The 25,488-nt window shown below is 38.9% G+C and overlaps 1 protein-coding gene across 1 annotated transcript; it reads left to right on the top strand.

Annotated features, from left to right (window-relative positions):
• The first annotated feature begins 1,437 nt into the window (after positions 1 to 1,437).
• Positions 1,438 to 21,641, top strand: TDRD1 (tudor domain containing 1). Its single transcript, XM_035547543.2, has 24 exons — positions 1,438 to 1,483; positions 2,655 to 2,725; positions 2,915 to 3,059; positions 3,462 to 3,567; positions 4,679 to 4,739; positions 6,306 to 6,410; positions 6,746 to 6,928; positions 7,606 to 7,749; positions 8,699 to 8,870; positions 10,041 to 10,112; positions 10,548 to 10,724; positions 11,919 to 12,026; positions 13,475 to 13,645; positions 14,044 to 14,295; positions 15,076 to 15,195; positions 15,877 to 15,987; positions 16,181 to 16,351; positions 16,886 to 17,128; positions 17,614 to 17,730; positions 17,970 to 18,080; positions 19,018 to 19,185; positions 19,476 to 19,691; positions 19,899 to 19,945; positions 21,453 to 21,641. Exons 1-24 carry the CDS (start codon positions 1,438 to 1,440, stop codon positions 21,543 to 21,545), a joined length of 3,210 nt encoding a protein of 1,069 aa, XP_035403436.2. The 3' UTR covers positions 21,546 to 21,641.
• The last annotated feature ends 3,847 nt before the right edge of the window (positions 21,642 to 25,488 follow it).

The raw sequence follows: 25,488 nt of genomic DNA, 5'->3' as shown, positions 1-25,488 counted from the left end.
GATCAGTAATTTGGCAGACAGGAGCCTAGATCCACGCCTCTGTGTTTGCCTGTAACAGAGATCGTTCTACCCGCCCCACTCGACTTGTAAGAATAAACTCTTCCTGATTTTACACATCTTAGCAGTGGGTACAGCAGCCTAAGCACCAGAAGAGCCACGGTTCACTTATTCTCAGTGAATGTTCAACTGCATGGCACTGGGATCACCACAGTGCTCCGCAGGGTCGGGACGTCAGGGTGCGCCTCGTCTGGGACACGAGGGGAGATGGATGAAGCACCACATCTTCTAGGCCACAGGGCAAAATCCCAACACTCTAAAAGAGAAGTTTATTGATTATTGAGCTTCATAGCTCTTAGAGGGAAGGCGCCTGCCCCACCAGGATACCTCACAGACCACCCGCTCCAGCCGCCCCTGCAGCACGTGTTCCGCGGGGCCGGGCCGGGCCGGGCGGGGCCGAGCCCTTCCGGGGGAGGGACGGCGGCTCTGAGGAGGAGGAGGAGGAGGAAGTGGAGGAAGAAGCAGCTGGGGTGTCCTCGTTTGCCCGCGGCCGTCGAGCGAGGCCCAGCGGCTGCGTGGCACAGCCCGGGGGGCGCAGGGCGGCCCCGGTCCCTCGCAGCGCTCGGCGGGTCGGCGAGGTCGGGGTGAGAGCCAGTGCCCTGGCCGGGCCCCATCTGGGTGTCTTGGGGCTAAAAATGCTTAATTCTGTCCCCAGTTAGTTAAAGTAGCGCCTGCTGGTTCTATGTGGTTTCGGTTGTGAGAGTTAGTTAGTGGTTTGCTTGATTGCCAAGTAAATGGGTATGCTCAAAGGCAGCTCTGCTTTATTTCCAAGTAGATTGTAACTTAATTTCTTCAGCATAATGTAGTGAGAGAATCTCTTTATAGTTAAAATAGGTGTATGGTGCATTAACATTTGGAAAGCAGGTGCTAAAAATTCCTTTTGGTAACATCCCATAGCCTGCCTTCCCCTCAGACACTGGCGGTGCTGGTCCAGAAGCTGGCTCGCCTCAGGGCTCCGCTGTGCTGCGGGGCCTTCGCATGGGGCTCTGATCCCATTGTTGGGTGGGTGAACTGGTGGATTTTAGCTGGTGCTACGAGTAGACGTCGCTTACTGAAGCGAGTGGTTCAGTTAGCTTGTCACCCTTTGTGACAACCGTTCCTGCTTCTCAGCAAATCCCTCTCGTAAAGGACTGCTGCTTACTTACCTTTGGTCAGAAGTGTTGTTAATACCTATAGCACAAGCTGTTGCTTCTTAGTGTGTAAATTGATGGTGAATTATCCTTCCAAAAGTGATCTCTAAAGATAACTTCACAGTGTGACTTTAAAATATTCGATTTTTAAATTAGTGTCCTTGCCTGAATTGATTTCTTAAATTTATGCTTCTTTAGTTACCTGGCATACAATCGCCTTTTGTCATACTCGGATATGAATGCTGACACGATGGCCCAGCCCCTTCGCGTGAAGGATAACGGTAATAAAGTTCCAGGTAAAGGTTAAAGTGGAGGAGAGCCACTTTTCTGTTGCAAAGTCCTCAGTTTGGAGGCTGAACCTGTGAAATATATAACAAAAATGAGTATGTGAAGCAATTACACACTTTTTTTGGTCAAATGTGTGTGTTTAAAAAAAAAAAAGTCCAGAAAGTGTTACTTTAAGCTGCAGCACAAGAGTGGACAACTGCAATAAAAAGAGATTTTGTCCAAAGCTTGACAAAGGTATTTTAACTTTCTTCCTTTGTATATGCGTAATCATTATAAGGGTCAGCAGTAAAAGTTTGGCTTATAAATGCAACTAATTCCTAATTATTCAGACTCGGGTGGCCAGGAATGCCTTAGATAACTGTAAAAAGAGAATAATTGGAGTACTGGGGAATTTGGTGCAATAGTGCAGTGGGAATTGGAGTCCATTCAGGAATATTTTTTGCCTTCACTATTCTCTGCTCCATGTTCTCAGTTATTCCAAATGGGGGGGAGAGGGGAAGGATTGCTACTGGGAGATCTGAGGTAGCTTGGTATGCAGCCATCTGGAGGGTTCATTAAATGTGATTAATTTGCTTCCAGGTAGAAAAAGGGCCATATAAGCTTTATACTGGCTTAGTGGAGAATTGGGGCTAATGAGCCTGTTGGACTGGAACAAGCTCAAAAAGGCATGTGTGGTCTACGACTGAAACAACGTCTTTTTTGTGGATGAATGAGTTACCCAGCAGTAAAAAATATAGTTCCGAATACGTTGGTCTGCAGATTTATCAAACAACTTTTACAAGACAAGCATTCAGATAAAGAATAAACTTGGACATCATAAACAGATTTTATTTTCAATTGAGTGCCTTATAAGCCTTAAGTAGTTTCAGAGTGTTTTGTTTTTGAGTACTTGCTTATTTATGGATGGTGGTCATTAAGGCCTCTATTGAGTGATAGGACCAGAGCCGTGAAACTGTTGCTCAAATAATACCAGTGATGGTAGGGTTTGAATAAATGCAGTATCAGAATGATAAGAAGTGACTAGCAGAATATGTAATGTTCCTGTAGCATCTCCGTTTGCTCAAATGTGCTAGCAGAACAGTAGAAATAGAGAAGACTTGTGTGTTTTCCTGTAAATACTCCATAACACAGGCACACATTAGCATTGTTAGATCACTTTGCAAATATTTCTTCTCTTAGGAAGTTCCATGGAAGGCACAACCAGTAGAAAAAAGTTGCCACAAGCAGCTGGAACTGATAAAGGACGTACTGTGAGTTACTGCACTTTATAATTGCCCCATGTATTCTGAGTGTTTCTAGATAGCAGAATGATCAGCATAAATTGATCATCTCTTTCTAGAACTTTGAAACTTTTGTCACGTTTTGATACATGAGAATATTTGAGAATAATATCCAACGGGGTTGCTTTTTCTGGTAAGAATCACCTTAGATTTTTACAGGTATCGCATTCTGATTTGGTTGAGAAGCCGAAGAAGTTGCAATATTCCTATGAGAATGTTTTCTCTATTGGCTATGATAGGAGTCTCTTCAATTCACTAGCATCACCTCCTCAAACGAGAACTTGCCATCATTGTGGTCTGTTTGGTAAGTTGCTGTTATTCTGTAATCTGTGATGCATGGCGTATTTGCCAGTGAAGCAGGATCATAAGAATTACTCAAAAATGCCTTAACATAGAAATGTATTTTATTTGTCATATGCAAACGTAGTGACTATTCATAACGTAATTGGATTTACAGAAGTGATAAAATGAAGAGCATCTCTTTCTTAATCGAAAATGTTTTTTTCCTTCTTCAGTATGGAAGGAATTTGGGGCAACTGGAGCAGTAAATAGGTAGCTACAGATGAATAAAAACACCTGTTTGTATCTGCTTAGAACTGTAGTAGGACCCGCTTGTAAGCAGTTATTTAATAATACATGGAGTTAATATCTTAACAGCTGCTGTCTTTTCCCATATAGATGTTTCTTTGACTTTGTTTTTTTTTAGGATCCCTCAGATGTTCGCAATGTAAGCAAATATACTATTGCTCTGTGGATTGTCAGAAGAAAGATTGGCCATCCCATAGTGTTGTGTGTGAGCCAGTTAAACAGAAGTAAGTTTGTTAAAAGCTCTGCTAGATAATATTTACAGAAATATGATATCCCTCTTAGTACAACTTAAATTATCATACCAGGGCACTGTAACAGTAAAATGTGTTGCTTATTCTTAGGCTAGTATTACATCAGGATGACGTGATAGTGTTTAGAGTTCTTAAGTGTGAATTAAGTCAACAGAAATGTTTTTGCTTTGTGTTAGTATTGGAATGATGTGAGCATGTGGTAAGAATACCAGTTCATCACCTGTGTTATTGCTGTTGATGATGTAGGGAATGGAGGACAAATAAGCCTGTACTTAGCAGCAGTGGCACAATTAATGGATTGTTTTAACAGACTGAAGAGGCAAATTTTAAATGTAACTGTAGCGTCATTGAGTTTTATGGATATTTTATTTTTGATCAGTACAGTTGCAATTAGAAGATGATGTTTCAGCCAGTTCATTCTCTAGCTGCTCTTTATCATTTTTTGACATGCCAGTTGAGATGATCAAGAGATCGCTATCTGGTCTGTTTCAGTTAAATGAAGCTCCGTTAGGTTATGATGCTGTACAAATTGCCTGGCTTTGGAGAAGTTTTGGAAATCTGAGCGTTTAGGCTGACACTAGCAAAGAGTGATGATAGCAATTGTTCCATGAGCCTGCAGCCAGGTTTCCATAATCAGTTTACAAGGGAGGTGTTTTTTCACAAGTTTTGCTACACTCTCTGAATCACGGGTGTAGGAGAAGGGGATTCAGTCTGGCACGTTATCTGGATTTTGCCTGTGTGTTCAACTGAAACAGCAAGATTTATCTTTTTTTTCAGTTTCTACAGTTTTTAAGGTTTATTTGGGATTGCAGTGTTAGCAGAGTGCCACAAGAGTGTGAGATTTCTTTTCCAATTTAACCAAAATTAAGTAGTTTTTGTTGATGGTATCAAGAAAAGCACAGCAGATGTTATGTGACAGAGAACTAACAAATTTGTTCCGTGTTTTCTTGGAGGAGGCATAAGGGTTGACACAAACCTCTCATTATTAACGCAGCTTTTCTGTTTTATTTGCAAGTAGGTGTTATGAATGTTCCTTGTCTGGTCTTTGGTTCTTCAAAACTAACATGTTTTTCTTTGATTACAGTTCAAGTAATAACAGTGGAGGCAAGATACCTGCTAAAACAAAGACAGGACTTTACCTTAAGGTATAGAATATGATTTTTACTATGTGTTGAATGAAGTTACTGTAAGCTAGTTGCAGGATGCGATTTAACCTGTACAGGGAAGGAGCAAATTCCAAAGATAATCATCTACTCATTTTAGACAGATTAATGCTTCTAATCAAAAGTTACTAGGAGAGACATTCAAAAGTATGTTACTTCTAGAGCTACTAGCAAGACTGTCAATAAACTTGGTTTCTGTTTGGAAAAAAAAAACACAAAACATTTGTGATGAAGTTAAAAATTAAGACGTATGATGTTGCTAGAGAAATATCTTAGGAAGGATACAGATGTAGCTTGTCCAGTTCTGAACAATTCTGTATTTCTACCTGTATCCATGAGCTAAAGCTGGGAGCCTTGCAAATACTGGAGAAATACGTGTCATGTAGTCCTGTACATTAACAGATGCAGATGAACTCTTGCTTCTTTGCTGTAACAGGATTTAAACATGATGCAGCTCTCCTTCATAGTATTTTGATCTTATTTTCAGTCAAACATTTCTTCCTGTGGACTTCCTAAGAACAGTTTTGCAGGAGATCATTTTGCTATCGTTTTGTTCGTTCATCTGTTTAACTTCTTGAAGCAATTTAGAAAGTAGGCTTCATTTTCGGTCGTGAGACTTCCGTTAGTACATTCCGAAAGCTTTCTGCTGTCTCTGCGTGCTTGTAACTGTTCCGTTAAAACTGATTAACTGGCAGCAAGGGACCTCTAAATCAAGAGGGCATGCAACATGAATAAACAACTTCTAGGGGATTATTTTGAAATAGTGGAAGGCTTTATTTCTCCCTGTTTCATCTTCTGAGTCTCAAGCAAGTTCTGGAGAAGTAAGAGAGCTCACGTTAAAAGATTGTTCGATATGTAATGTATTTTACCGTTGGACTGTGAGAAGCATTTTTATGGGAAATGTTCTGAAGAATCTTTGTTGCAAGTAAGCAATTAATTTGGAAGTTGCAACAGCAATCTCTGTCATCATGCATTGTCCAAAGTATGTTGGTCTGAATATAAGAGTGCTTTTCCTTAAGGATGTGTATGAGATTTTTTTGTAATATTTTTAGGGTGTCGCAGACACGGATGGTACGCATTAGGCAGATTACACTAAATGTGCAACGTTACTTCTTTTATAAGTGCTGTTAAGCAGTAGCTGCAGTGTACGCTGTTAAAGCTGCAAGGAAGCAGGTGGAATTGAATTCCTCTTCCGAGAGCCTCATAAGCAGGAAGTATAGCAGAGTCATTGGTCCTGTGTGGAAGGAAGAGGTGAAGCCATGACTGCTGCCTAGACTACTTCAGCACTTGTTTTTCATCCTCAGTGTATCTCTTGATAATGTTGTTTCGTTATTATATAACTATTTATTCTCTGAACTAAATATAACTATTTATGTTATAGTTATTTCCAAGAGTAATACAAAGTCTTTGAATTCCGATGAGGAGGTCTTAACCAGTATCTACAAATGTGCTTTTGTTGAGATAAAATGTTCTTTTTTCATTTGTTATTACACAAAGATGCAGCTGAACAACTCCAGTCTAAACATAACTTGTAGCTCTTTTAAATAGGGTAATTCAACGTCTGTGGATTCCCTCAAGACAGAAGTGCAGTGCAAGAAAATAATGTTGTCAGATCTCCGGAGTCTAGGTCTCAAAAAAGCTATGGAAGTACAGGTACTTCAATTTTGAAAGAATGCAAGAGGCATTTGAAGCATTGTTAAGCATGTATAGCTGTATGTTACCTCAGCAATCTGTATCATTTTGTTTGCCTGTAAAGTGTCTTTATTTTTATAACGATAAGTAAATGCAAAGGGAGGGAATAATGGAGAAAGATTTGTTTCTGTGATGGTGAACATCACTGTCTCTTTGTTCTGAATAGATACTACTGCTAGATTCAAAACAAAAGAACAGCAGCAGGTGTAGGGTGAAATGCATTTACTGAAACGCATACTGGTGCTGAATAATGGACTGTGGGGTGTTCTTGTGTCATTGTTACGTTCTCTCTTCAGGGTACAGTAACAGAATTCAGGAGTCCAAGTGAATTTTATATACAGATGAGTTCTCCAGAAGTTTTAGACCAGATCAGTAAACTTTCTGTGAAACTGCAAGACTGTTACGCTAACACGGTTATTCAGGAGCATTATGTGGCTATCAAAGGAGAAATCTGCGTTGCAAGGAATTCTTTGGATCAGGTAAGATCCAATTGTCCATAAAATAACACTTTTATAATGAGCTTATCATGTCTTCGCAAGTTTTGCTTTTATGTCTCTACAGGTGAAAGTTGCTAATTAGACATTGTTTATTGTATTGAAATTGTGACAGTTAGCAACTTTATAATACCTGGAACTCAAATTGAAGGCGCTCTATTTTTTCCCTCTAAAAGTTTACTTTTATATATTTTTATGTACTTAAACTGTGTAGGAGTGGTTTGTCCTAGTGTTTCTTGAAGGCTATGGGAGTTTATAACAAATCTAAATTACTTTAGTTAGTTTGGAGTATGCCTTTGCTTATTTAAGTTATTTCATTTCTTACCTGGTTGCTGATTGCTTTTTTGTAGTCACCTCTAGTTCTCATTTCCCTTCCCATCCCCTTTTTTTCTTCCTTTTTTTTTTCCTCCTCCATTGTTAGCAGATGCCTTTCTCTGTAGGAAAGCCCAGATCCATAGGAGTATAACTATCTTCACAGCAGTCAACGCTGACGTGTGTCACGTTCGTTTGATTTGCTTTAAAATTGCTTGGTTGCCTTTGTTTAAAAACAAACCTGGTGAAATAAAGTAAGCTTTGAAGTGTGTGTTTTAGCGAGGAGTGCAGTAATTGTGGTTGTTTGTTATGCTGTGTTCTTACTAAGAGTATTATTTATTCCTCTACAGACATGGAATAGAGCACTGGTTAAAGATGTGGATATATTGCAAAAGAAAGCGCAAGTATTCTATATAGATTATGGAAAGGAAGAAAATATTCCGCTCTCCTGGATTAAAGCTCTTCACAAAGACATTGAACTGCTTCCTCCATGTGTGAGTTCTATTTTCGTAACAGTAGTTGAGGTTTTAAATGAGTAGCTCTGAAATAAGTATAGCTCTTGTCTCAGTGTAACTGTCGTTATTGCACTATTTTGTGTTCAGTGATAGTGATGCATAAAACCTGCTATATTACACAGAGGTTCATGTCCTGAAATGTTCCATAGCAGTGAGGAAGGCCACCTATATTATTTTTTTCCTTAGTCCTGGAATTGTTTTCTGAGCTGGTAAAATAACTGCGGGATGTTCGGGTTCACATTTCCCTTCTGTGCTGGAGGGTGGTGGGGGCTGCAGCCTGCTCGAGTAATTTAATCTGGTTTTAGGCAGTGGTGAAAATGACTCAGAATTTGGGCAAACCTTGTCTGCAGTATTGACAGCTCCTGGTCTAAGTTGCGAGATTGTTCTGGTAGTTGCTCATCATCCAACTGATTTCATTGCATGCTGTGTGAATATCTCCCATTACAAAATAAATGGTCTAGCTTTAATCCACAGGTCAAAACAGTATGTTTGACTTGACACAAAGAAGAATAAAGGAGCATTCTTTCAGACAGTGGGTGCCCTGAGTACCAGCTGTCGGAACAGTCTTTCGTAGTGTGTTCACACGACTCTGCTGGGTTTGTAGTAGACTTTGACAGCCTTCTGAACTTTGTCTTAAAACCCTCAGTGTCTCCTGCAGGCAAGTTATGACATACACCCGTGGTCAGACGTAATGTGATACAGCCACACCTTGTAGTCCTGAGGAAATGCGGTGTACAGTTTGAACGTAACTTCCTATTTTTTAACTGTTCTGTAAAGAAGTTAGTTGAATTGATAGTGCTTCAGATTTCAGCAGCAGCTTTTACTCTTACAAACCGGATGATATTTTGGAGGGCCTTAATTATTTATTCATATTTTTAAAGGGCAAATAATCCCCAACCTTCCTTGTTTTAATGGTAATTCTTTCCAGGCAATTAAGTGTTCCTTTGCTAATTATGATCCAAAACAAAGAGGATGGAATGAAGGCGTCGACATCTTTTCTTCCCAGCTCATGGGGAAGACCTGTTCAGTAATTGTTGTTGACATATTACAGGAGGAAATGATGTCAAGATTTGCTGTGGATGTTGTTCTTCCAGATTTTTGTAAGTGTTTGGTGTGGGGGTGGAAATGGGCTAGGGGGAAGGTGGGGAACACAACTGTTAAGTCTTTCATACTCGCTTTCCCTCTCCACAACACTCCCCAAGACCCTTGGAAGAGGATTTTTTCTTTTTTTGCTTCCCTCCCTCCCCACCTGCCCCTTGATTTTATTTTTATATATTTTTTTAATTATGTTTTGCCTTTTAATAGAGGCTATTTTAAAGTACCTGTACCTGAAATATCTTAATGTTTAATGACCTTAAAATTGAGTCTAAACTGATATTTTCAGTTGAGCTTTAAGGGTTTGATTGTAGAACGAGATCAATACAGGAAAAAGTGTACCTGCTGTCATTATTAGGAGGGCTATTTTTAATCTGGCCACAGAGCAAGAACAGTATAGTGATGAGATAATATTCTTTTCATTAATTTGCAGCCCCAGAAACTTTGAAGAAAGTGATAGTTCATTTTCTTAACCTGATAAAATTCCTCACGTGCAGGAAGCTTATCTTCATGCCGTAGTCTCTACAGTCTGTGGATGGTTCACCTTATTCCTGTGTACATGCCACTGCTTCAGGACCGTGCTGGGCATATTTCACATCCAGTTGCTTTTTACTACATTGACAAACTAATATAACTTATCAACCTCTTGGAGAGAAGATCACAGCAGTCTCTTGGTCATGGAATAGACACATGCAGCATTTCATGACCTTACAAGCAATTTAAACATCCGTACTCAGGTTTTCATGTGAAAAGAATTATATTGAAAACTTGAAATACTGTTTCATGCTTCCGAAATGGAATATGTAATTACTGAGAAACTCAGGATTTCTTTGTAAATCCTGTGTACTTGGTGTTGCAAGTTTAGACACAGGCTGTGAAGAGTTGAAAAGTTTCAATCGCTTTTCAGCCGAGTATTTTCTGGTAATGTCTACAAGAAAATGGTGATTATGACTGTTTCGTTTAGTCAAACAGTCTTGGAGCTATGCATGTTGTCAGGAAGCTTAAACGCTTGAGTTACTCTGAATCTACTTCTGTCTCACATTCTAAGTGTATTAATTGCTTGATAAATAAGAACATGATAGTAACATAGGATAGATTCAGAAGATGGTTCTTAAATGAAACTGAACTATGACCAACTTGTATGCTAAACTGCTTTGCTTCTTGCATCTGTTTAGATAAACTGCCTTTAGAAATGAGGTCTAATTTAACTCCAGGAAGTAATACCGAAGGAACAGGCTCTCCAAAAGGTGAGTAAGCAAACCATACTTCCTAAGTAGGAGGCTGAAAAAGGTTGGGGAGTCTTAGATTCTCACAGATGGGGTGATGCTTTATATGTAGTTTACATAGTCTAGCTGTTCGTTAGCTTTACATCCTGCTTAAACGTTGGCCAGTGAAGCTTCCTTCAGCTCACTAATGACACTGGCACCTGTGCTTTTTAATAGTATGAAATGCTTGTTGAGTGAGGATGATGTGTCTGTTAATTTCATGGATAAAATGGCATGAGCCTTCGAAGTCCAAAGAGTATAGCAAAACAAATAAACTGCTTCAGCATGTTTTAATTCTGTAGTTTAATCTAGCATAATTTTTGTAAGTATCTCTGAATCCGGCCTGGTGAGGTCGCACATTGCAAAGTCAGCCAGCTTTTGATCAGTGACATCTTTTTCCTTCTCTTTAATGTACAGTGTCGGAAAACCATTCTATGGGAGGTAAAGAAAAAACACCTGAAGATCAAGATCTGCTTTGCTGTGGAAAATCAGTAGCAGAGTGTGTCTCTGTATGTATTGGAGACACGTTCCCTGGTGTGGTTTCCCATATTCAAAATCCAGACAACTTTTTCTGTCAGCAGATGCGCAGTGGCCGTAAGTGACTTGTTGAAAATAGGCTGTGAGGTATTTAGTATGGCATTTTTTTCTTCAAGAGAGATCCTCTAGAGGGAGGCATTGCTGGTCTGATAGTTTGACCTTATAATGGAGGTTTCCTGTGGCTTTAGGCTCTGCCTCAGTTAAGAGCCATGGTGCTGCAGAGGATGTTTTTGGCAGCATTAGCTGTTCACCTCCAAGTTAATAGGCGATGCTATCATTTGTTGCCAGTCTGGGTAGTCCAAACTAGAAAGATGGTGTTTGTATGGGTTATAGCAATCTTGTTGAGTGAATCTGTATATTTAAACAATAAATGTGTTCTCTTAAATGTTAAACATGTTATCACAGGTATTCAGAAATGTGTGTCAGGTTCTAATTATTCCTTTTTGTTTCTATAATGCCTGTAATGCTATGCCACTGGGGAGAAATTGCCTTTTAGGCTGGGTGTGTGGACTGAGCTTCTTTGTTACGTGGAGTGGGGAGAATATCTGAGTTTCAGAAGGGAGAGAAGCCCAGATAACAATTCCCAAACCCTGCTTTGTTGTCTTCTGATACAGTAGAATATAAGACAAGTAACAGTTACAGTGGATCAGAATGCGAGGCTAGGGGGAGCTTTGGTGCATCTCACACAATGCCCTTAAACAGACGTTTGGGGGGGAGGGAGAGTAGAGTAAGTTCGTGGGTTGTGTCCTCCTAGCACTCTCTGAGTATACGGTTATTTTCAGCTGAAGTGGCTTTTGCAGCTGGATGGGATCTGGCATTTACTAACCCTGAGTGGTTTTCTCTTCTTTTATACTTACCCAGTCTTTCTCTGAATTCTGGGTAGACTCATAGCTTACAATTCCTTTGGCAAAAAGTTACACTGGACATCTACCTGTTGTTTGAAGAGCTGTCTTCCTTTCGCTTCTTTACAGCGTGATTACGCTATCAGTGTTCCAACTCCTCCTGGTTTCAGTTATGTTACTGTACTGAAAGAGTCTGACTGGCTTTCCCTGTCCTCTTTACCGTAGTGATTTCTCAGAGTCGTGCAAGTCCTAGTTTGATCACTTTTTTTTTTTAGTATTACATTTAACATTACATGAAATAACCTCCGTTATGTTACAATCTGTTCTTTCTGGCTTTAAACTTAAGATTTATATACTTCCTTAATTATCGGGCAGTGTATTTTCCACAACATGTGTATTTTAATACCAGGTCATCTTGCTGAGCTTCAGGTGTGTCTTGATGAACACTGTAACAAACTTCCTAGCAATCCAGATTTCCGTCCTGCTTCAGGAGATTTGTGCTGTGCCCAGTTCACAGGTAAAAGTGAAAGTACGGCTCTGAATTTGTCAGCTTAACTTCCTGCCAAATTTAAATGAGTTTTACAATTATGTTTAGAAATGTCTTATACAGACTATTTCATTTGTCTAGTTTTAGCTCTGCATTGCACTTCATAGTGATATTTTTAATTTAAATTGAATAGTATTTGATAGATGTCATCGTCATTTACCAATTTTTAAAAAAGAATCATAAAAGAATCCTAAAATGGCCCCATCACTAAACAAACAACACTGCATTCATTTTTGAGTAAAGGAGCTTTTTAGGAGACCATGGAGAAATGGATTTAGTGCTCTTTCCTGTGACTGGAAATAAGCATAGGCTTGAAATTTCACACCCCAAAAAAGGAAAAGAAGAAACAGGATTATATATAACATTGTTGCCCTGATGGGGTTCTTCACAACAGGTTATGTAGCAAAGCCCTGGTAATTATGAACTGTATGTTCACAACTTAGTGTCTGTGTGACAGGCATCACTGTCAAGTTTCTACAAGTCTTATTACAAAATTACATCTTGTTTAAACCTAAACTAGTATTCTGCATAAGGCAGTGTTATGTGCCTGGAACTGTCCAGTCTATAGGAAAGAAATACCTTTTATTTGTAAGAATATGAGGTCCTGTTTGCCTGAGAGCAGGAGGGTAAAGATGAATCTCCTCCTTACGGATATTTCTTCTTTCCATTCACCTTTTTAAAACAGACAAAAAAATTGCTGCTCTTGTACCTTTTTTCTGGTCAGAAATGTTGCTGTTACAGCCTTTTTACATAACCTATGAGCATTCCTCATCATTTCTTTTTGTTTCCGATATGTTTTTGCTACTTTTAATAAATTAGCTGTTAAACTGAACAGATAAGCTGAAATAAACTTTTTTTTACACATTCAGAAAAAGCTGGTACTGTCAATAAGCTGTCTTGGTGTTTGAGTGGACGCTGGTTTCAGGTGTTGAGCTGGGGAAAACCGTCAGTTCAGTATTTCAGCTGTCTTGATAAATTTGAGAGAGCGCTTTTATTTCTGTTTCTGAAATCTTTTAATTGAATTAAAATACGTAAATTATATTAGATCTGTTATGTGGTCTTTGAACTGCATGCCATTTCAGTCTGCTGAGATCCTGTTTGTTTGTTTTTTTAACACTGAATTTAACTACATTATGTGGGTGTAGTACTTACTTTTTTCTTGCGGTATGCCTTTGCGTGCTGGGGCTTCTTTATGGAAAGAATGTTTGTAACGTTTAACTCCCATGAGGGGTGATGGTGGTAGGTGTCTTCTACAGGGTTTTGTCAAGGTTAGCATGAACTGTAATTCTGTTGTTTCAAGTCTTGTGTTGGCATTGCTATTGGCATTGCTATTGTGTTTTATATTGTTCTGTCCAAAAATAATTCTGTTCTTGGAAGCAAGTATCTAGTATAATGAATGTCTGTATGTTCATTTCTAGAAGACAATCTTTGGTATCGTGCTGCTGTTATAACATATACTTCTGAAGATACTGTTCTGGTGGGATACATAGATTATGGGAATTTTGAAGTTCTCCAGCCAACCAGACTTCGTCCTATGACTCCAAAATTAATGAACTTGCCAGCTCAAGCCATAAGATGTACCTTGGCAGGTAGGAAATAAACTTTTTTCTGAAAATTAAGAGTTTTCAGAATTCTTAATTAACTGTTGTAGCATATTTACAAAACAAGAAGAAATCTTTCCTCACCTATTTAAAATCTTTCCTAACCTATTTAGTGACTTGTATGCTTAGAAAACTCTTATGTTAATGTACCTATTCTTAGGTTTGCGTGTGCTTTTTTTACTAAGCAAAATTCAGTCACCTGCTGGATTTGTGGAGTTCTTAAATCTGTTGTGGTTTTAACACTGCAGGAGAAGATAAAACTCCATGTTGTATTTTGAAATGCTGAACTCTATCTGTTCCCCTCCACTGGGACAAATCAGAATCCCCTCCGAATCTTTCCTCTGAAATCTGCCCTCTGAATCTTTCCGTGCTATTTGACTTTTCAGGTGTAAAGCCACTAAGGGGAGCCTGGTCCTCAGAAGCTATTTCTCTTATGAAACAGTTAGTGAAAGACAAGGTGCTGACAGTGAAAGTAGTGGATAAAGAGAGTTATAGATCTGTCGTGGAGCTTGTGGATGCATCTGTTATTCCGGAAATAAATATATCGAGCTATCTCCTACTGAAAAACTGTGCAGCTGAAGAATCAAGGATGGCTTCCTTGCCAGCAACTGAAATAAGCGTTGTTAAGCAAGCAGATGGTGAGTACAAGCACATCCTGCTCAAGTGGTAGTATTTAACCTCCTACTAGAGTAGGTACAGAGAACCACGTTCTTTGTCCAGTCTGGATTGTGAAATCTAGCCTCTACAGCTCTGAAGTCTAGTTATTGTGACTTTTCCATGAAGAAATCGTGTTTGTGTATGTGTGTGCATATACATAGTGAAGTTGCAATTGTTTACTTGTAGAAGATCGTACAAGAATTTAATTTTCTTTGGTCAGAAGTCTTAAAATTTCTAGTTGAAGTAGGATATGACTGGTTAATACCTGCCTGTTTCTATGCCCTTGCCCTTTAGCTCATCTTTGTCTATATTTTACATCTGAAGCCATATGTTCAGTCTTTCAAAAGCTGTTCAACTGCAGTAGCCTGTGTAACTTCAACACTAAAGGGGTTAGTGGCCTGAACTGCCGTTCGTGCATTTAGTGATCGAAGCTTCAATATGAGAGAGAGGTAGGGGACTAAGGAACCAACTTAGATTCTAGGAACTACAATTCCACAGAGTCCCTCATGCTCAGATTACTGTTGTCTAGTCTGAAACTTTGTGATCACCGCTCCCCAAATACCTATGGCTTGCCCTTCTCTGTAGTGAAGCAACTGGCATGTTTCTCTTGCTTTTATTACAAAAAGGTTCTCACTGGTAATTAGTCTGTTGGATTACTTATAATGAGAAATTATAGTACACAAAGAATGAATATACAGGATGTGATTTTTTTTTTCTATAAAAATTATTTTAATTCCTCTACTTCTCTCTTTCCTCTCTAGACGACACAGCAAACAAAAAAAAGTGGGGATGGAATAAATTAACTCTTCAACAAACAGTAGATGTGATAGTGTGTACACTGTACAGTCCTGGAGAATTCTACTGTCAGATTTCAAACAGTGGTAAGTTTCTTCAGCTTTTGTTTTCCTGCATAGTTTCTTTGCTTCCTGATTTTTCAGTTGTTATAGTTCAAATGCATTGCTGTTTCAAGTGAGTTTATAGCACCAAGTCTTACCTCTGAATTTTTGTATGTAAGAGCAAAGAGTACAAGAAAAATGATGAAATTGAATCAGGGCATGTAGTGGCTCTGAGATTGAAATGTGAAAATGTTGAAGTTAAGCAATTGAATAGTACTGAAGGGTGCTTAGTGGTAGATAAATCTCTTACTTACGTGAACTGACGCATGTGACTAAAAAATCTGGCAATTTATTGGAGGTTCTATTAATCAGTATGGATCACTGCTAATTTTGGCAACCCATGTCAGAGCTGATACACCTCTTTCACAGATGGTTAGACGTGTGGAAGAGGCCCAGACCTCAAAGGCTCCTATACAGCAATTTGCAGACAAACTTTGTGGCTACTTACTTATTTGTCAGTAAAGGTCAGCTTTCTCACTTCTTGCTAAATCAGTCTGCCTGGTAAGTTAACTAGTTAGTTCAGTGTCACAGTTCCTTCACATAAAATACTAAATTTCACTGAAATGTTCCATCAACTCTTAAATGTAAACTATACCACAGAAGTATTGATAATGTTCAATCCAACTTATTCTATTGATCTTGTCTTTAATTCTTCCTATTCTTCAGAGTTACGTGCTCTAAACTTACTTAATAAATCATTGTCTGAATACTGCCGGAAAACTCCTCCAAATCTTTTTAAGCCAGAGAGTGGAGAACCTTGCTGTGCTTTTTTCTCTGGTAAGTGGCAGACTAAAATATTTCAGTTTAACAGGGTGAAATAAAGCACAAAAAACTCCATCCTAACTGATAGTTTATATTGGTAGAAAATAGCAAAGAATTGGTTTTATTTACTAGTAAAAAAAAAAAATAATCTGCTGGTAAATGCGCTAGATGTGTGAAATGTTTTTTCTTTAATCTTTTCTTAAATCAGATGATGGTAACTGGTATCGTGCTTTGGTGCAAAATGTTACTTCAGATGGAATTGTTAAGGTATGCTTTGTGGACTACGGGAATGTTGAGGAAGTACCACTGGATAAAATACGACAGATTTCATCCTCGTTCCTACAGCTGCCATTTCAAGGAATTAAATGCTGGCTTTCAGGTGAATCTTAGGAGTTCTCTCCTTATAAGTGTTACTGCATGTAGAAACTTGTTGCTTGTGGGGAAGGAGATGAATGCATGGTATACTTCACAGAACTGTATTTTATTATAAATGTCTGCGTTGTTTCCAGACTCTGGAAATAATATGCCTCATTTCATCGAGGCATATTCTACTCTTTTTGTCTCTTAAAACACTATGGTTTTCTGCTCCCTTTATAAAGCAGTCTAATATGGCGTTTTCATAAACAGTCTTCAGTGTTATTTGTGCTAAGGGTTAGGGATTTACTTGGTAGAGTATTGTAAGATGTAGAAAATAAAACCTGGGAGTCCTGAGGAAATGTTTCCTTTTAGAGGAAAGGAAGGAGACCAGCTAACAAGTATGAAGTACACTGTGTATTCCTAAGGTAGCCAAAGTAGCCTTGGTATTTCAAGTTGTGTTTTAAAAAATAAATAAAAATTAGATCTTTAAAGGAAAATACAATGTTGGAGAAAGTCAGTTAATGGAGTTATCTTGAACAGATCTCCTCCTTCTTAGGTATAAAGCCTGCTAACAGCAAATGGATTCCAGAAGCAACAGAAAGATTTCATGCATTCTCTGCAGGGATGAAGCTTCAAGCCAAAGTAACTTCCCTTTCTAGAGATGGGGCAGGTGTAGAGCTTATTGATAATTCCACAGGTTATCCAAAAGTGATCAATGAGATACTAACTTCTGAAAAATTGGCTGTAAGGGAAGATCTACAAGACAAAAGTAATCTTCCAAATAAGTCTGACAATAAAGGTAACTAAATCAATGTTAACTTTTAGATTGAACGAGAATTTTCAACTTTCCAGCCTTTAACCATAGATAAACTCAAAACAGTATGTTTACTATTGATATTATCTTGAGGTTTTTATAGTTGAACGCAAGTGCCCTGCAGGTGGCATTACAGACAAAAAAAAAAAAAGTACAAATCTGTGTTTGTCTTGAATGTTATTTGAATGTTTGACAGTGGAGCATTGTAAGCTTGCTGCATGATGAAAACTTTTTCCATGTTTTCTTTCCCGTATCTTATTTCTCCAGAGTGCTTTTTAATTAACTACTTCTATACCTAATAGATAATGAACACCAAATTAAGCAAGAATTATCTTGGTTTATAGTTATCTTCTTGAAATAAAGCCATGCGGTTGTCACTAAAATTCAAAAGTGTGTTCTCTAACATACTTAAAACATGTATATGCTTGGAAAAAAAGCAGCATGAAGCACTTTCTTGCTCTTCCTCTTAGAAACCTCAGTTGGGCGCTGGAAGCCAATAGAATTGGCTATGGATGAAACCATACCTGTCTGTGTAACAGAAGTTGTAAGCCCAGATTTGTTCTATGCCGTTCCAGTTCAAAGTAAAGGTAAGAAACAGTGTTCTCTGCTCCTAATACCAGTAAGAAGTTATTGCTGCGAGCTAGTTAATAAAATGATTGCCTATAGTGAACTGAACTACATAGAAACATAGCTTGGATTGGAGAAAAGTACAAATATATTTAAAAAAAAAAAAAACAAAAAAAAAACAAAAAAAACAAGTGTGGGGGCAGGGGAGCTTAAGAATAAGTGTGCTCTTCGTTACATTGATTTTTTTTTTCTTCTGTAGATCATGAGAAACTACTTAGGCAGCTGATTGAACTAGATGACTACTGCAAATCTTATAAGATGCAGTCATTCACACCAAAAATGGGTGAAGCCTGTTGTGCCAGGTTTTCGGGTGAGGGAATCCATCTTTCTTACATTTTCTTAACCAGGAGAATGTGGAATATGTTGTGCACTGCAAAATGTATGGAACTTGAAGAGGAAAGAATAGCTAGTTACTGCTTAAACTGAAGTTTATTTGTACTGCCCTGTGTCTTGGGGCATGAAATTTATAGCAGAGCAATAGTGGCCTTGCGTCTGTACAGACCCACTTCTGTTTTGTAGGTGGCTGGATGTTTTTGTTTTGTTGCTTTCTCTGTGCGTGGGTAGGTGCCACTGCCTATAACAACTAATAATTCAGCCTTGTTAGGTTAACAAGTGATTAGTGAACTGTTGTTCAAGTCAAAGGTATTTTTAACTGTTAGGAACCTTCATTTATTGCCTTAATCTTTTAGAAGAGGGCATTCTCTGCTGATGCATTAGTTCACCTTTAAAAAAAAATAAAAAATAAAAAAAAAATGCGTTAATTTAAATGTTGACTGTGTGTGCATTGCTACAGGAAATCTAGCTAAGCGCTGAACAGCCTTAACTTAGAAAATGCTATAAAAATAAACGTAGGTGCTAGATCAGATAACAGCTCGTGGAAAACAGCATAGATGAATTAAAAAATAGTAGGCAGAAAACACCAAGCATACGCTAAAGTGTTGAGCATACGCTAAAGAAATGTGTTGGAAAACAGATAAAGGAGCTAGCAATGGGGTGTATAGACGTCCCAAAACAGTAGCACAGTAAAAATCTCGTCTGTATGATTTGGGCAAAATTCTGAAAGAAACACTTAAGTCAGTATAAATACCGCAATCAGAAACTGTTCTCTTGTTCTTCTGTGGGTTTCTATCTTGTCAAGTGGCATTCTCTGTATACCAGAGTATTTAAAAATTCCTGGGAAACTATAAAGCAGAATATTTTTGTTCTCATCATAATCTGTCTGATTCTGCTTGTTTTGATCTTTTCAGGTAATGGGCGTTGGTACAGAGCTCTTGTTCTAAAAGTTTCTCAGTCCACAGTGAAAGTACTATATGCAGACTATGGGAACACAGAAACTTTACCAGTTTCAAACGTCCTGCCGATCACCGATTCCTACTTAAAGTTTCCTTTTCAAACAATTATATGTTCACTTGCAGGTAACAAAATAAAAACAACAACAAAAGATCATTATAAATCTGCATCTATCCTGATGATAGTGTTCGTTCCTTAATAACGACAAACATAATGATCTGTCGAAATAGTATAGTGGTTAGTACCGTGAAGGCTGTTTCAGAAAACGTTCTTAACTAGCTGTAGAATCTTAACTATTTACTATGAAAATTTAGTGTTATAGCTTCAAAAGCTGCGATGACATTATATGTAAGATGAAGTGATATAAAGTAACTCTTCATAGAACAAATTTGATTGTACTTCTCCTTTTTTCCAGGAATAAAGAAAGCTGAGTGGTCTCCTTTGTTACTTGACAAGTTGAAAGAAATGTTGTTGAATAAATATGTCACAATTACAGTGAAGGGAATCAATGAAAATGTGAACTTGGTAAAAGTGGAGAAACAGTGTGAAAATGGTAGTCTGAATATAGTTGACAAACTAGTAACAGAAGGTTTAATCTGCAAAGCTGAAAACTCAGATATTGTGCATCAAGGTACTTTTTACAGATTTCTTAATTTAAACTTAATTTGAAGAATTAATTAGGAATTAAGAATTAATTTGACATGTGGGATGCCTGAGTAGTGACTTGTTCTTCTGAAATTTTAGGGAATTCCACATACCAACTCTCACACATGAGCACTGCTTTCCTAGTTTATCTAGATCATTCATTTACTTTGTGGTTTATTTGTCGTTTTTGTAGGCAATGGAAGTGAGACCAAATGCTGCTGCACGGAATTAAAAATGCAGGTAAGATTCAGTCCAGACAGTATTCTAAGTTTTTCCAGAATTTAAAAGAAACCCTATGTGGGAAGCAAATGGGAGCAGGGAGAGAATAGCTAACTGAAACGCTGAAGGTATGTGAAGTGAATATCCCAATACTTATCTCAGTTTTTGTACATGGTAATAATCAGAACATCCTGAAACTGAGAAGATATTGTGTATGTATCACTCTGTGTTCTGCCACACGTCCAGCCCTGTTTTTTTCCCCCTAGAGTTCAAGGGCTCAGGGATACTACTTTTGTCTACTGTGTAAAGATAGTTGCAGTGTTTTGCATAGACTGTATCATTTTGACCAAGGGCAACTGGATTGTTTTCAGTAACAAAGCTGTGTTTTGCCGTGGATGCAACTTGGCAGACAGCTGCGCATGTAAGAGGACTCTTACAATATGTATTTCAGGTAGCACAGATGAGTATTAACATCTGCCACGTTTTGTCATGGAGCTAGGGATGAGAGTCTGCGTTCAGTAGAATGTTGGAACGTGTAACTGTTCTGCTAGTTTCAAAATCTTTTCCTCTTTATTTGCAGGGGAAAAAAGTCTTTTACAGAAGTAGCATGTTTGTGTAATTTTGGAAAGCTTTCTGGTTTTAGCAATGCTAATCTTTAACTTAGGCTGTTCATGAAATACTGGAAACAACTCTAGATTACTGAAAGTGACTTAAAGTGTACCAGAAAAGATACAACAACCTTTCCTGAAGTAAGGGTCTTTGTCAGAGGAATAAGCAAAACTTGGAATTCTAAAAGCAAACACCTTCGAAAAGGTGTTTTGATTTTTCAGCCAGAGGCGTCTAGGCCAAAAGAAAAACATGCACTACTATATTTGGGAGGTAAGAAGAGAGCATTTCTGGTGGTTCAGGATCTTGCCGTTTCAAAGGCAGCGTAGTTATCAGCAGTTTAGTAGCAGAAAGATAACATAACTAAGCTTGGGAAGAGTCTAGTAGATTTCCCTGTCCCAGTGTAGGCTCTTGAAGCTCCCTTTCCCTTCCCCCCTGTATCTCTTTGATCTTTCAGTTCTTTGGGGCTTGTTCTCTCTCTAATCTCATGTGATTTCACATTGGTTACCTTTTTGTCATCCTTCCTCATTCCAACAAGTTTGGTTCAAAGTCTCATGACATGAAGAGAAGACAGACGATTTCCTGATCTTTTAAGTTATACTGAAATAGCTGTCTGTAAATAACAAAAATTTAACAACCTGATCTATGCCTTAATTTGAGTATTCCGTCGATTTTGGTCTTGAAATTTTCTTTTTGAAAAATAAAATACAGAGTTGGCTAGAATTCTGCTGGCTTCCCCCCTGAAGATTTTACTACAGAAAGGAACAGTATATTCAGTGACTTAGTGTGGGACTTGGCTGAGTTTGTAGTTTTAGGATATACAAATTAAATCACAATTGTAAGTTACAATTGTAATGTAAATTACAAATTTACACTTCAGTTTTTAGAAGTGTGTTTCTAATACTTTCTGCTTATTCCACAGCTTAAAAAACACGAACAGATTCTCCTCTTCCTTCTAAACAAATATGGGAATCCAGATGGGTTCAGTGAAATGAAAAAACTGTTAGACTGCTAAGTCTGTGACGTGCTGTTTCGTTTGTATGTGTACCAGGTTACTGCAATTCCATTTTTGGAAGAGCAATTGTATTCATCATACTAAAAATGAAAGTCACTTAGAAGAAATTCTGCTGTTTAAGTAACTATCAATCTGTATTCTTGGACTGTTATTATGAAATAAGTATGTAACTTGAATGTTTTCAAATCTGCAAGCTAAATTTTCTGTTCTGTTTTTTTTTGGTACCACAGTGTTGGTAAGCTTTTTTACTTTTACTTAGCTATTGAATGCGCATAACCTTATGGAGTGGTCATTGCACTTTGAATATATTATGCAAAATTAGATTTAAAATTACTGTAATCTAAAGCTTACTTCAACTTTGGTACTGTTAATTCTACTTTCTTTTACTTTCTTTACTTTCATTTGCTATCTTATCTTGATTACAGTCTTCTGTCAACATAATTTCCTGTCTGTGAAGTTAGACTGAAAATTTTCTCATAAACTTGTTTTCAGTATTGTTAAAGGGTGAATCTTGTCTTAGGCTGCAAATAGGTAGTTCTCAAATCAGTAAACACTTAAGTGTGCACAAGTCTTTGTTTACACTTATGCTGTGTAATTTGCACCTGTGAATATTTTGGAGTTGTACGAGATCTTTGTTCTGTCTCTTACAGGTAGCTGCATTGTCAAGATTTCAACCCTGTCATTTTTTTTCACACTAATAGAGAAGTCCTAGTCTGGGATGTGACAGCCCATTCATAACTTGATTCAGTATTTCTCTAATGTAGCTGGATACCTTCTTGTCATTGCTGACTAATCCAGTGGCAATGTTACTAAGGGATGCCGAATCATTATTTATAGAGCACAGTAGATACTTGCTTATGATACTTGCTTATTAAAGCTGCAGGGATACATTTTTTGTTCTCTTGAAGTATGTTAAATTCTGGCTCTGTTCAAAGTAGAAGGATGTTGATATTAAATTTCTTTGTGAAAGTAAAGTGTTTGACCTAATGTTTTATTACACTTAAATTGCCTCAGATATTTTTCCTGCCTATTAGTTTGTTATATTTTATTCTTGCAGTGTAATTAAACTGACTCTTCCACTCGGTTCTCTTGGCACTCTAGAGTGCCTCAGTCTTGAAACATGCCTGTGTCCATCTTGTGTGTCCCCTTAGCCTCCTGGGACAAGTGTGACCTTTACGAGCATTTACTGGCATGCAAAACAACTCACTGCTGCTATGGTCCTCCTACAGCTTTTGTTCGCTTTTCCACATACCACTGTTCCTTGCTGCTAATACGAATCTTCTGAAACTAAACAACTAGTTGCTGACTTTGCAGTAGACTAACATAGTCATTTTTGTCTACGTTTGAAAAGCAGGAAAAAAAAAGAAAAATATGAAGATTGAATTTTTGCTTGTTCTAATCTGTCATTAAAAAAATGGAACGAAGTTGGTGCTCTACTTAGACGCAGTGAGAGGTTACTTGGCGGTTACCTTTCTAGACAGTGGAAGAAATGGAGAAGAGGCTTGGAATGGTTCAAAGACTTTATTTTACTCCATTTCAGATGAAATCTTGTGGAACATTAAGAACAAATCACACAAGAAATGTGGAAATCTCTTAGACTTCCTGATATGTAGCCTTGGGTTCCTCTTGTTCTGTTTTTCTCTGCTCCTTTTAATCTGTAATTGAAGTCTTTTCTTGAAGTGATGATAAATTGTATCAAGTCTGTCTGGATTATATATCTAAATGCTAGAATAGAATCTAATTTTTAAGTAAATTTTCATGTGAGATAATGTCTGAACAAAGGATGTAATGAGAAATACATGAATTTATATCATCTCTTAAATTTTATTTACAAACTTTATCCTCAAAGCAAAACAAATATGAACTGAAACTCTGTAATAACATGGAGCTTCTGAAATGGAGGTAATAAAAAACTTAATAAAAATGATATAGCACTGAAAAACAACAGGGTTTCATTTTAATCCTTAAAAGACTTTTCATTTATGAACCGTGTTGGAGTAGCTGGAGTATTCTCTATTTGGTTTGATTCTTTTTTGAGTATTTGCTATTGTAGTCTAGTCTTAACTAGTACTATGCTGTGGAGGTAAGAAAATATTTTTTTCTGTGCGGATTACAAAATTATTGATCTGTTTAGCTTTGTGTGGGAAGAGACGTGCATGATATTCTTCAACTAGAATAGCTTAATTTTATGCAAGCACCAGTATTTGTACCCGTCTGCCGGGTTAGGGAGGTACAATGCTTTTGGTAGTCAATGCTGCCTTGGAGCTTGGAATCTTGAGGTCTTGCTGTCTACTCTAAAACCCCTCCTGTAAGTGGGTCTGATACCTTCTCTCTTGAGTGCATCTTTTACCTGGTCTGAAGGTACTTCTGTTTACAGGAGCAGTGCTCAGGCAGTGTATGCATCAGCTGCTCCTTCCTGAATATGATAGAGTCTCGAGGTGGGTCAGGCACGGGATTCAGAACCTGCCAAGCTCTGCAGCTATTTGTGACTCCAGGAACCATGAAATTAATGCTTTTCAAGAAGTGTTAACTCATGCAGTTCTCTCTTCCTCAGTTACACATCGTATAGCTCATATAACTCTAAAAAGGGGCCCTAAATAACCCCTCTAGGTGTAGGGTCTGAATGTGGTGTTCACTCAGTGATAAAAAGTAGTTTTAGCTGGAAAACAAGCAGTAGGGAAAACAAACAAACATCCCCTATCAAAGTAAGTAAGGGAAGTAAGTTATTTCATAGCTGGTCTGGCTTTTACCTCTGTTTTTTGGTCCTGTTTTACCTGTTTTTAGACACCTGCCCTCACTGGCCAGCGTGTACCAGGTGTGCTGAAATCAGCTACACTCAGGCTCTAGGATGAGTAGATACAACAGTGTGACTCTGAAATGAAACCTAGCGCACTTTTTAAAAAATTTTTTTTCCCCTCCACCTCCTGGAGCTCGTTACGCAGCCGGGGAAGGGGCAGGCGGGGATGGCAGAGGAGGAGAGGCTGCCTCAGCTGGCGGGGGGCGTGCATGCAACTCCGCACCGCCGGGCGAGAGGGGCCGGACAAACCCATCAGGTGTGCAGGGGCCGCGCGACATTAAGGTAAAATGCACCCCCAGCGACTTCATTTTCTCCCGTTTAGCTGATAACTTCCGCGTCAGCGCTTAAAGATCTCGTTTTACCTCTTCTCGGGGCTGACTTCTCCCTCTCTGCTTAAAAGACAGCTGCGAGCCAGGCGGTGCAGGGGGCCGGCGGCCTCCCTGCCTCCCGGCCTCCTCACCTCCTTCCCGGCCGAAATCCGCCCCCGCCGCTGCCCCACCGAGGCCGGGGAGGGCGAAACCCCCGGAGGTGAGGCCCCAACCCGGGGAGGAAGCGGGGTGGGGAGGCCGAGGGGCTGCCGTGGCCCCAAAGCCCCCGTCCGGGTCTGGAGACCCCGGCACCGAGGGGAGGCTGCGAGCGGGAGCCGTGCTGGGGTGGCTTGGCCAGGCTTCCTGAGCACTTGGTACACAAGCAGTGCTGGGCTGCTGAAATAATGAACAGATAAACCAGCCCTAGCCCCTGCTTCAAGGCTTTCGGCTGGCTCGTTTGTCATGGGTTTGGGGAGACGTGCTGCACTTGTCAGGGCAGGCTCACGGGCAGGTTGTGTCTGGTGGCCTCAGTGATGGCCTCCTTCCGAAGCCTCAAGGCTTCATCAAGTTTCTGCGAGGACTGAAGGACCTCAAACGGTGTCTGTGATGTGTCCGGGCACTTGTAGCTCATTAAGGAGAGGTCATTAAGTGGCTTCTGTCTTTGAGAGTGCAAGGAGCGGCTTTTCCTGGTGTGTTGGTGAGGGGAGGGCTCTGGTTCCCAGCTGGGTGATGGACCCTGCCTGTGTTCAAGAGGGATGAAGATGCCTTCCTCAGAGCTGCTACTTAGAAAGTCATGAGGAAAGGAAAGGGAAAGGATGCTGCTTCCATGCCAGCTGAG

This window comes from Cygnus atratus, chromosome 7 (genome assembly GCF_013377495.2).
Source record: "Cygnus atratus isolate AKBS03 ecotype Queensland, Australia chromosome 7, CAtr_DNAZoo_HiC_assembly, whole genome shotgun sequence".
Classification (NCBI taxonomy): Eukaryota; Metazoa; Chordata; class Aves; order Anseriformes; family Anatidae; genus Cygnus; species Cygnus atratus.
Note: the sequence above shows the minus strand (reverse complement) of the source record. Positions and strands in the feature narration are given on the sequence as shown.